Genomic DNA, 12469 nt, shown 5'->3' on the forward strand with positions numbered 1-12469 from the left:
TATTCCTACTTTTCACGTTGCCATGTTACCACTAATAGCATAGCTCCTACTCTACTATAAAAACTACACGTAACCCATAATCCCTCGATTCGCTCTGACGAAGGGCTAACGCTCGAAACGTCAGCTTTTAGAATCTCTGTACGGTGGCCAATTTACATTATCAACTCTGTTGATAAAACCAAATTTTTGTTAACAAAAGGGGAGACTGTTAAAGAGAATTTGTTTTGACCCTGTGAAACTAGATAAGTGAATTCTTCAAGTAATCCAGCCGTGTCTGAAAGGGACAGTAAAAAGGAGTTCAGTTTCATGCCTCTCCACAATTTTCATATTGCTGTAAAACATTTATCTCAAAAATGAAAACACTAATGGAATTAGAATCCTAAACAGAGGATAACAGAGGTTAAACACCGAGCTTAAGAACTGCTAAATGTGCCATCCACCTAAGTCACTTTGAGAATTTCCTTGGCTATGCAAGTGCTGTTTAACCTACATCCTAAAAAAGACTGAGACTGGATTTTCATTTGAGCTTATTGCAAAAGTATGTTCATCTCTCTCCTGGCCTTCTTTTAGACATATTGAAACTTTTTTGCTGATTTATGAAGGCTTTAGTTTATAAAATCATTTAAGCTAGTCGTCATTGTCATAACGAGCCAGACGCTCTTAACAACCAAAACAGTACCTCGGTATCCCGCGGAGATAGCAGGCAATATACCCGATATCTCAGAGGGGTGCCCAGTTGCTTGTAGCATTCCAATGTAATTGAATCCCTCAGGATTATATAATTTATCTCTTTCACTGACACTTACAACGTAAAAGGTGTTTTAATCCTCTAGCTTGAAATATCTTTTTGTCAGGTTTTAATTAAAATTCTACTTTCAAACATGACATTGATGCAAACGAGGACAATGCAATTTACTGTGGGATAGCGACGATCCTTTAACAGAAGTTGGAATTATTTGGTCGAATATTTAAGTCAAACATTTCGGCTAAAACAGGAGGACATAACAGATGCGATCACACTGTGATCCCATAAAAGCGATTTTCGTGTTCCAGGACAAAATGGCTGGCTCCGGTATTGAAGCTTGGATTTGCTTATGAAAGGTGTCTACCATACAGGACGGCACGATTGCTGGAAATTAAGTCAATCATCACTTTGCTTGGCACTGAAGTGCAAACAAGGGAAAATGTTATACAAGTACATTATTCCTGGCAATGTTTCCCTTTTTGCCCGCTTCAAGAAACATCGCAAGTATGGAAAAGTTTCGTCGGAGCCAATAATCTTAAAAAACGATTTACAAGTGATTGAAGTGAAATATATAAATGTCCATTGCGAGAGTGTTTTGCTCCTACAATAGTTCACAAGGCGAGCAACAAAATAATATTCCAGCACTCAATGCTGAATGATCATGAAAGTGCAATCATCACGTTATGATATAACCTTAAACTTGAAGGGACTTGTTAAGTTCCATACCTTATAAACGTATTAACATCGGCAAGTTCTGAAAACTATTAGTACAGTCACATAAATTATTAACATGACAGGGGAGTCTAATGCCGTAACTTTAGGAGAAAGGCATTGAGAGGGTCAGTTTATCCAAATTTCTATGGTATATAATGCTTACCCTAATTATTATGGCACTGAGAAGATACTGTGATGTTGCTCAAAAAGATGGCAACTAATTTAACTAAGAAATAATCCTTTCAGAGACAGTCGATAATACCTTTACCCATCAAAAGTACGGAAACATGCAACAATTCCAAGGATGATTTTTCATTATAGAGTTAACAACTACAAATAAATAATATTCCAAGCTTAAGAACATGATTAATAATCAATACTGAATTTCTCGAACAAAAGATATTTTAGGGATAGCCAGCCAAGATAAAACCTCTTTCCAGGTTCAAGACCTCAACTGCTTTACAGTAACACATTAAATGATCAAGGAATTCCTCTTCAGTCTTACATAAGAAACAACAGCGATTCTTCAATTTTAAATTTCTATAAAACATACGGATCAGCAATCTGTATTCAAAACCTCTTAAATTTGTGTCCTAAGTTACTGAAAGAATGTGAATAGATTTTCAACTTCCAGTCGACAGAGAGAACTGGGTCTTCATTTTTTTAATTTGGTCTGGGAGGACGGAGGAGATTCTTTGCGGAAACGTAACTCTTTACAGATTTGCCTTGAGAAAACGGATGCTGCATTGCGGATTCTGTTGCTTGAGCTTCAAAAACCTCCTTGTAGAGATTAGCAACAACGGTGGAAACCGAGCTCCCCATGGCTGCACCCTCTCTCTATTCGCAGATCAATACATTATACGACAAATACGTAGATCTTAATACGAAATCTAAGAGGTCCATAATGTGGGCAGGTGTCAGTGTCGTGCGATCAGCAAGGCATTGGTGGCTCTTGCGACTAAATAGTTAAGAGGACATTTCTTCAAGACATGAAGGCATTTCTCTCTTGTTTCATTGTCCAAGTCGTCGGGAGACTGTATTAACGACTTTTCTTCTTCTTTAACACTGCGCTGCATTTCAACAACTTCCCCTAGCCATTCAAGGTGTCGTAGACCAGTTCTGGAGAAAATTCCCAGTTGACCAATTGCAATACCTGTTGCTTCATCTTCAATATCACGAGGAGATAGAAAAAACTCTTGTTGAGGCTGTTGATAAATTCCAAAAGGAAGAAGAAGAAAAGACACGTTTCTACATGGAGAATGACTTGGAAAAAATTCTGGAGCAATCTCAGTCACTCGCGACAAAACGAAACACAAAATGGGTTGTAAAATTATTTCAAGGTAACAAACAATCTTTTTGCTTCGCATTTAAGTATCACAAAAAGCAGAAATTTAAAGAAACTGATTTATTAGACAATTTCAGCACTATGCAGTCTCAAAATAATTGTTTACACAGATTAGTGTCAAGCAAGAAGCATCACAACACCTGTCCTTAAAATGAATACAGGAAAATTAGACTTAAACCTAGCAAGGTTTTACGTCGAAGCGAGAACGAAAAAAGGTGAAGAATACAGTCGCTCGGCACTTCTTGGTTTTTGGAATTCAATTGAAAGATACCTAAACAACAATGGCCGTACAGTGAAAATTTCAAGGAACCAAGTGTTTCAAAAGAGTAACAAAATTCTGGACGCGAACCTACAAATCAACCGCCGCGCTGGCAAGGAAAACGTTCAACATAAACCAGTTATCGTACCTTCAGAGTTCGCAAAGATAACAGCCAGCCCTTTCCTCAGTGTCACAAATCCAGCCGGATTGCCAAGGAGAACGTGGTTTTACGTTTCTCTGTACTGGTGCAGGCGTGGAAGGGAGGGACAGCGAGATCTTCGCCGCGACAGTTTCAAGTTCACCAAAGATGCAAACGGCTGCGAGTATGCAATTATGACCCACGAAGAAGCTACAAAAAACCATCCTGGTGGTGGAACCAGCAAGCCCTCAGCTGAACGAGAAACAAGGCTTTACAGCACTGGAGCAGATGATGATGCGTTTACCAGTCTAAAATTGTACGTGTCCAAGTTGAATCCCTCCTGCCCAGCGTACTTTCAAAAACCCAAAGCCAGATTCACCACAGAAGACATTGTGTGGTATGAAAACAGCGCACTTGGCGTGAACAAGCTGGGAGACATGATGAAGATCATATCCAAAGGAGCAAATCTCTCTCAAGTATACACCAATCATTCTGTCCGGGCTTCAGCAATATCTGTGCTATGTTCGTCACCGGGCATATCACACTACAGCGCCAGGCCATCGGCACCTCAGCTGGAAAGTGTATCCGACACAATCTCCAATGCTCTTCAGTACAACCAAACTCAAAGCACACAAATTTCTACCGTTTCCAGCACTCCATCAGCTACACCATTAATTGAAAGCTTGAATTGCATGGCTTCCAGTGTGTCAATGTCGTCCGCATCAGCAAGCTTCCCGAGCGGTGTTTTCAACAACTGCAATATTCAAGGCGGTGTGCAAGTGTTCATCGGGCTTAAGAGCCGCTCTGATGAGCAAAACTGACTAGATTTTAGCAGTATTTTGTAACACATTTGAAGATTTCCAAAACGAATTTGAGCTTTCGCTGTGATGTTTTGTTCTACGAAAGGTGAACTTCTCGATTAAGTTATTATCCAAGTTATTTATTTCTTCCTTTGGCGTGAATAGGGCAAAACTGATATTACACTGATGTGAAACTAAATGCTAATAGTAAAACTCCCTCAGTACTTTTTTCATTTCGGTGCAAACAACAAACAAATGTCAAGATAATTCTTCACTCAGTAACTTGCAGTGCTCGAATTGCCGTGTGACATACTTAGGGATTATTGAAGCAAATAGAAGTTGTTGATAATGCAATCGAACAGTGTAAACAAATGAGGATTAATTGAGCAAAGAGAATGAAAAAAGTTGTTGAATCACTAAAAATATTTACAAAGAGTTTGTAATTTCTTACAGCATGGATAAAACGTATGTTGAGTTTATGTTTAGAGCAGTGCGTGAATCAAGTCATTTGCGAGTGTGTTATGTTTATTCTGAGTATTTGGATGTGTGCTGTTGAACACACGAAATCTACAACACTTGATGGTAAACTCATTTATTGAAAAACCTGGATTTACTCACTGCAGTGACTTAAAAACCGACCTTATCAAAAGGTCACACTACAAGTAACATTTAATCATTGGTCGCTTATCATGAATAATCTTTTGACTGGTCTGTAAAAATATGCCAAGTTGGGTTTAGGTTTTACTTTTATTGCTACCAACTAGAATGCAATGCATTATCTAAACTTGTTACAAATGTGTAAGCGTACTTACTCAGTATACAATAACAGTGCAGGTCAAGATTCCGTGAGTGTTCCGTAAACACTTGGTAGTGACCTCTTTTAATTACAGTCTTTGCTCGGCCCTGGTATGCTGGAATATAAATGACACATGTTTGAAACAAGCCGTTCGGGAATCGAACGTAAGTGCACCATACTTTAGGCCACAGAAGAATGCTGCATCATGAACCGAGTACCTGATGAACGAGTATTTTTGATATCTGTTGATATATGTAAGTAAGCTACGAAGCGAATGAAAAAGTTGATACAGAAGGCGAACAGAAACACAATAAGTGGTCGCTGTTGTGCATTATTCATGTACTCTATCACTTACCTCTTTCATTCCTTTAAACTACCTTCATGTCAAGCAGGTGCCAAGCGTAGACGAGAAAGAAATGAATCTCACTCATTATCCAGTTACTTGATCTCGTTTCTGTAAATAACCTGCCAAGCGAAGCAAAAAAAAGCATGCGAAGCCTAGCTTGCCAGCAAGCTCCCTCATTGCTCACAGGTACGTGAAGCCTACATTTTTTTGAAAGGAGTGGTTGCTACTCGAGGTTCTTATTTTCATTGCAATGCGTTGAAAATGTCACACTAAGAAAATACTTTAAATTCCTGCTGGTGAGATTATTTGCTTGCTTTTGATGAATAGCAGACCGACCTCCACTGTCTATCTTTTAAATAAACGTTGTTTGATTGGTGCATTTTGTGGGCTTTTTGTTTAACATGATAGGCTGATTTCGTCTGCAGACATTCTGCAGATAATCTTAAGATTATCTGTAGATTGTCTGCAGATCTGCTACAGATGTACCAGCAGATCTCTAGCAGGCTATAAACAGATCCGCTTGTTTTGTACGGGAAGATCTGAGTCACCCTCACAGGACTTTTTAATATTGGTCCTTTGGCTGCATCAAAAGTTTAAGCCATTATTGGATGATGAAATGGCCCCTGAAGAGCTTATGACGGTCATGTCAAGCACTATAGTGGCACATGACATGTGTCATGGCTTAAAGGTTACACATGTGGATCTCCCATTTGAAGATCCCTTGAAGAACGTGAGGAAGTGTGTTGTGAAAGTCATCGATAAATTGCATATTCGTTATCAAAAAGGTGAGAAATGCAAAACCATGTACAATCCAAGTGACAAAGTACCCGATGGATACAACACTATGGCTCCTGAAAAGACTGTTGTCTGAGGAACCACGTTCAAACGGCTGATTTCTGAAATGCCACAGCCTTATCCGTTTGTTTACCTCCAAAGGCTTGTGAAACTCAATTGAATTCAATTCAATATCTTTTATTTAAAGAGGGAGACATAATAACCTGTTAAAGTTTTCTAACTTACGGCCCTCTCCTAGCATTAACCCTCCCAACCATGATACACCACAGAAGACAGACCACAACACTGGGAACTACATGCCCTACTCTTTACGACAAGTGTGCGGGTTATTTTACGTCCCACAGGATTGTGAACATTGAAAGGTTGTGAGACGGGACCTCCGGCTTATCATTTGCAGATGTAATTACAAAGGCAGCACTTTCTCCTCAGTTATTTAAAGACCCTGAGTGTTGGTCCGGCCAGAGTTGAACTCACGACCACCTGCATAACAGCCCGGTGCTCAACCGGCGAAATGCACACACTCAGCGCTGTTATCAATCAAACAAAATTCCAGTGCTTCCAAGGGAATCAACAACAACAAATTCATGTAATTCACAATATAGTTAAAGGGAAACAAGGGTCTAGAAAAAGTTTACCTTAAACGAAAGCCCACCTGCTCAGCATTTCAAAAATGGTTGTCATTTGGCGTAGAACTGACTTGGATTCTAATCATATGGCTTCGAAATCGTTCAAAATCGCCGCCATCTTGGAACACTGGCCGCCATATTGGAAGTGAGGAATGATAACGAGGGTATGACGTAACAATAGTCAAGGTTTGTTTTGACCCGGATTTGGCCTTTGCACACGTGCAAGAGTTAGTGTCAAGGCCAGAATTATGGTTCATTGCCTCGCTGTAGGATGTAGTAATACTTATAAAAATTCTAAAGGACGTATCACTTTTCACAAACTTCCCGAAGACAAATATCGTAGAAAACAATGGCTCGCAAAAATAAAACGAGAGGGAGAATTACCGAGACCTGAGAACTGTCGTGTGTGTTCCGATCATTTCACAACAGAAGACTACGAGCGGGATCTTCAGGTATGAAAGTTTTAAATTTTACTCTGGCTACTTCGCATTCACATGGTAAACAGTATGTGGTATTCCATCTTTTTACTTTACAATCAGATTTTAATTCAATTATTTTAAGATGATACGTTTCATTTATTTATTTTGGAAAATGGCGTGAAACAGGCCGCCAAGATCGCAGTAATGACAATGGTCTGACATTTGTATTGAATCGCGAAAAATAAAGTCCCTGCCGCCTGGCGCCGTGCATTTTCAGCCGAGTGATTCTTATATTTTGTCTCTGAAATAGCGTCTAAATTTAATTAACGTCAAGAAGAATAATTATATCGCTTTTTTGTAAATATATCGCCTGGTCTTCAGGTCACGCAAATGGTGTTTTATATATATAAATTTATAAAATACAGTGTTTTGATAATTTTTACAGGCGGAGCTTCTTGGGACTACAAGGCGCAAAAAGGAAACCACCGCTTAAGGAAGACGCTGTACCTAGCATTTTTGGCCATGCTCCACCGAAAAAAGTCCGTAAAACAAGTATTGATCGAGCAAGCCGTCAAACCAAACGGGAGGTGAGTTTTTGGTACGAATGTCACGCACCGGTGTCACGCTTGATCGAGGAAACTTGATTGAGGAAACCTAAGGTAAAGCACCAGCAGTATTTAGTTCAGGACATTCGAGGTGGCTACAAATCACACAAAATAATTGAGGTTTAAGCACAATGTCTGGATTTGATTTCTAATGTCGCAGGTGCTCTAGATATTAAAATCTGTTTTTAGAATGAAAAACGTATGCCTTTTAGCATCCTGGCTATTATTCATATTAATTTTTTTCTGAGTGTACAGCGGCAAGTAATTTAAAAAATTAAGTTTCTGCATTATGTTTTTAATTTTTATGTAGATAGTAAAAGCCCTACTCGTAAACACAACTCCAGAAGTAGGATCAGAAGTCACTTTGGCAAGTGAAGGTGAAACGCCTGAGAACCCTTTGACCCTTGGCTGCACAACCTCACCTATGGTTTCAGCAGAAAATATTGAAGCAGAAGAACAACCTACTGCACCTACGGTTTCAGTGGAAAATATTGAAGCAGACGAACAAATCTATGAAACCACATTGATGCCCTCTATTTCTTCAAACAGATTGGTGGAAAGCGGAGAAATAAAAGAACGAAACTGTGAGGTAAGCAACGTTATCAGCCGTGAAACTCAGTGGCTTGCAGCTGACACAGGAGACGCATTGCTTCTCAAGGACCACACTTATTCCTGTGTGCCTCCCTGGGATCCACAGGCCGAGACTGCACAAGCACTCACATCCACTCCAAAGAAGTCATCGGCCAACACGGAACCTCCGCTGTTCGATCCTGACGAAGACATCATCACTAACCTCACCTTTTCTTCAGTGGAAGAGGATGAGAATGACAGCTCTTTCCAGTTGAACTTTGAAGAACTGGATGACACTATTGAAAGCAACTTGGAAATGCATGATCAAGATGGAATGGATAAGTTTGAAAAAATGTGTTCAGTCCCCAAATACATCGTATTTGAGGATGAACTCCTGAAATTATTTAATCGTTGCGTTATCTGCGGAGAAGAGGTGTTAGAAAAAGATCTGGTTAAAAAGGGCTCTATGTTGAAAATAACAACATTCTGTAAGAACTCTCATTCAAAAGAGTGGGTTTCTCAGCCGACCGTTAAAAGAGCTGCTGCAGGGAACCTGTTACTTTCTGGCGCAATTTTATTTACGGGCAATACGTTTTTTCGCGTGTCAGAAATGGCTTCTACAGTTAATCTTGCGTTTCCTGGTGAGTCTGACTACCTCAACTATCAAAACAAGCACCTGTTTCCAGTTATAAATGAATGTTGGCAGCAAGAAAAGGCTTCAGTGCTTGCAGATCTCCTAGACAGGGAATCTGTAACTCTCATTGGTGACGGGCGCTGTGATTCGCCAGGGTATAGTGCCAAATATGGCACGTATACCATGATGGACACAGAAACTAAAAATATTGTAGATTTTGATGTCGTTCATGTGAAACAAACCACAAGTTCCCAAGCAATGGAAAAACTAGGTTTTCAGCGTTGCCTCGACCGTGCCCTCGACAGCGGGATTCCCGTGGATGTCGTGGGCACTGATAGACATACAGGAATAAAGGCACTGATGAGAACTGTCTACAAAGATCGCGGAGTTGAGCATCAGGTCGACGTTTGGCACCTTTGTAAAAACATAAAAGCCAAGAAAAAAGGATGCGAGGAACTGGCCCCCTGGATTAAATCAGTAACTAATCATCTTTGGTGGTCGTCTATGACATGCGAAGGGAATGCTGAGCTCCTTAAAGAAAAATGGACCAGCATACTGCACCATGTTGCTGACTAGCACAGTTGGGACTCATCCACCCTCTACAACCGTTGCCCACACGATCCCATTTCTGCGACTGCGCGCCGGAAAACTAAGTGGCTAGAAGCAGGTTCACCTGCACACGAAGCTCTGAAGGAGGTTGTTATGGAAAAGAGGCTTCTCAACGACCTGGAACTTCTCTCCAAGTTCATCCATACTGGAGCCCTTGAGGTTTATCACTCGCTCTACAACAAATACATGCCTAAAAGGCAACATTTTAGTCACAAAGGAATGTCTGCACGATCGCAGTTGGCTGCTTTAGACCATAACTCGGGACCTGGGCGGGAGCAAATGGTAACATCACGTGGTGATAAGCAGTATCGTTACGTTTATCCCAAGGGCATGAAAGACTGGGTGGTTAAGCCTGTGTTCGAGAAGAAGTCTAAGCAGCACGTGAGGGACATGATGCACCGCGTTTTGGAATCGAGAGCCACAGGGGAGGACATTGAAGAGGTTGAGGTTCCTGACCTGCCAAGGAACATCGCGCCAGTACCCCGCCCACCCAAAGAGGAGCTGCTCGCCCGCCACGCTTCTAGATTTGGAAAGAAAATTTAGCTGTTCTTCTTCAAAGTTTCAAAACCATTGAATCTTAACATAACAGTTCACATTTCGTGCTTAAATAATCTGTTTCATTGAGGGCTTTTTTTGTTGAAGTTAATCTCAGAATAGAAAACAAGCTATTCCCCTTGACCGTTTTGCATACATTGTTATCCCGGCCATGAATAGTTCCCCTCCGCATCCTTATATCCAGTATAGATGCCACTTTCCTCCGGGTACTCTCTTCGGATGGCCCAAACAACGCGTCTGTTTCCTTTTCCCAGTCTGTTGTACGTCCACCACGTAAACTGACGGTATCCAGCTAATCTCATACTCCTGTAAATAATCAAGAATATTATGATGTAATAGCGTGCATTCTTAAAATATCAAAACTAGTTTAGTTCATAAGGTTTTGGAATTATCTCCCACTGGAGTGTAAGGTAAGGGAAACACAAAAAGGTTATGGTTGTTGTGTTGATGTTGACTTCACTACCTACGAAAGCATATATTCAAACTGATACTGTTATTTGAAAAAAAATGTTTCCCCGGTGAAGGGGTATTAAAAATTTTAACAATCTTGCCACGAGTATATTGGGCGCTGCAAATTACAGCATTGTAACAAGATAAAACTCGAACAAAGAAAGAAATCCTGGAGAATGTTGACAAAAACATGGTAACAAACTTTTGTCTGTACAGACAAGAACCAAGATTTCCTTATTATTTGGCAAGGAGGACAATTATCTAAAACATACTTCACAAGCCTTACGCAAGCTTTAAGCGTGATAATTATTAATATTGCATGTCTTCATTGTTATAAATATCTGTAAACCGTTTACAAACTTACGCATTTGGCGGGGGATCTTCTAGACGATCGCTCCGAACTTGATGGAGCCCAACAAGAGCTGTTTTTAAAACATCTGGTTGCAGGCAAACCGGTCGAAATGATTCATGCTCGATTATGCACTTGTATCGCGTTCCTGCAAAACAAAAACCGCAAACAGCTCACCATTTCAGTTTTTGTAATATTTGCAAACTGTTTTTTAAAGAGGTAAATATTATAGATTCCTTATCAAAAATCTGTAATTACAACAGGTGAATTAAAACATTGTTAATAAAGAAATTTAAATTTGTACCTTCGAGGTCCAAGCGATCTCCGAGAACGTCCATCTCCTGGCAACAAAGACTTTCAGTTTCCGTTGGCATGCCCTGACAATTGGTGCAAATGCACCAGTTATGTCTGCCAAGACGCGATTGAATTGCCCCGTCGGCGGTCGACTCTACCACTTCCGGTGGCTCTTGAGTCACGTTTGAGTCACTTTCGTCTTCTTCAGAGGTGTCGCGCTGTGGCTCAAACATAAACGGGCGTATAACCCCATCTGCCTCGATTTCTAGATCGAGCGATGAGTCGCTATCGCTTTCAACAGGTGTTTCAATGTCACTGTTTGTGTCTTGGGCGGCCATGTTTTACTGCCTTGACTATTCTGACGTCACAGCCTCTCTTACATGAAAGACATTCAAGACGGTGGCGAGTAATAGCAAAATGACGATTTTTCCTTCCCGATTACTTACGACAAAGATGACAACAGAGCAAATTTTTGCTGTTTTCAGGTATTTTATTGTATGAACTTTCATTTTAGGTAAACTTTTTCTAGACCCTTGTTTCCCTTTAAATGCAACAATACATCATTACAAAGCCATTCACACTTCTTTATAGTGTACAAAGTCACCCAATCACATGTTTCTTCAAACACATGGCATGTGTCAATGCTGTTAAAAAGAAATACGACGTTATGTTCAATATCATTTAGAGAATCAAAACTAGAAAAACTACTCACTATGTTTAAAAATGTTTTCTAATTGTGTTATTTTATTTTAAGGTAAAAGGAAAAGTCGCTTCTTGCAAATAATGATTCTAGGGTGCTCGGGGGCCTTTAGAGAGCTCAGAGCGCTGTGAAAAATTTGTAAGAGCTGCTATTGCAAATGAAACAAGATGTTTAGTCTGTGCCATAAATATCTCAAATTACAAACTGTTAAATGGCTTGTGGTGTTTTGCAGCAATCAGTGCAGTTGCATTTAAAGGAGATTATTACATGTTTTGCCGGACTACACGAGTTTTATACTTTTCCATAATTGAAAGCGTGACTGCTTTGAGCTTTATTTAAATTTTCACTTTTATGATACCACAAGGTAATCATTTACATGTAAAGGTTATCCACCAGTTTTCCTGTTCTTTCTATTTGTTAGAGGAAATTACCAACAGCTCTTGAAAGTGTTTGTAAACGATGAGACAGTTCTCTGATCACTTTTGTAGGAAGTTGATTGTTGGCAAAAGCAATCATTCCAATAATTCGTGTAGCTTTGTACAAGAAATCTCTTGGAAAAAATCGTATCTTCCACATCACAAATTTACGATGATTGAAATTCTGAAAGCTGCTTTGTTACGATGACTACGTTCACAAAAAGGCGAGAATTCTGTATCATCCGCTTTATTCTACAGTCTGGTTCCTCAACAATAGAAAATTGAAAGATTACATGAATGCAA

At 39.9% G+C, this 12469-nt stretch overlaps 2 protein-coding genes and 2 pseudogenes across 2 annotated transcripts; 3 read left to right on the forward strand and 1 right to left on the reverse strand.

The window, feature by feature from the left end:
• The first annotated feature begins 1059 nt into the window (after positions 1 to 1059).
• On the forward strand, positions 1060 to 6015 carry LOC138024720 (uncharacterized; annotated as a pseudogene).
• Positions 6016 to 8511: 2496 nt separating this feature from the next.
• On the forward strand, positions 8512 to 9369 carry LOC138024678 (uncharacterized). The gene has a single exon (XM_068871889.1). The coding sequence runs from the start codon at positions 8512 to 8514 to the stop codon at positions 9367 to 9369; it is 858 nt and encodes a 285-aa protein (XP_068727990.1).
• Positions 9370 to 10097: 728 nt separating this feature from the next.
• Positions 10098 to 11387, reverse strand: LOC138025039 (P2X purinoceptor 7-like). Its single transcript, XM_068872279.1, has 3 exons — positions 11061 to 11387; positions 10772 to 10904; positions 10098 to 10263 (listed from the first exon to the last, which is right to left on the reverse strand). Exons 1-3 carry the CDS (start codon positions 11281 to 11283, stop codon positions 10098 to 10100), a joined length of 522 nt encoding a protein of 173 aa, XP_068728380.1. The 5' UTR covers positions 11284 to 11387.
• Positions 11388 to 11503: 116 nt separating this feature from the next.
• The window catches only part of LOC138024721 (putative nuclease HARBI1), an 8169-nt pseudogene continuing 7203 nt past the window's right edge, over positions 11504 to 12469 (forward strand).

Source organism: Montipora capricornis, chromosome 11 (genome assembly GCF_036669925.1).
Source record: "Montipora capricornis isolate CH-2021 chromosome 11, ASM3666992v2, whole genome shotgun sequence".
Lineage (NCBI taxonomy): Eukaryota > Metazoa > Cnidaria > Anthozoa > Scleractinia > Acroporidae > Montipora > Montipora capricornis.

What these genes read in the sequence shown, in the direction of transcription:
- LOC138024678 (XM_068871889.1), top strand. Translation starts at nt 8,512, where the DNA reads ATGTGTTCAGTCCCCAAATACATCGTATTTGAGGATGAACTCCTGAAA.
- LOC138025039 (XM_068872279.1), bottom strand. Translation starts at nt 11,283, where the DNA reads ATGTTTGAGCCACAGCGCGACACCTCTGAAGAAGACGAAAGTGACTCA. An exon ending in AGATCGCTTGGACCTCGAAG is followed by an intron (nt 10,905 to 11,060) that starts GTACAAATTTAA and finishes TTTGTTTTGCAG; the next exon opens with GAACGCGATACAAGTGCATA. An exon ending in GAAGATCCCCCGCCAAATGC is followed by an intron (nt 10,264 to 10,771) that starts GTAAGTTTGTAA and finishes GATTATTTACAG; the next exon opens with GAGTATGAGATTAGCTGGAT.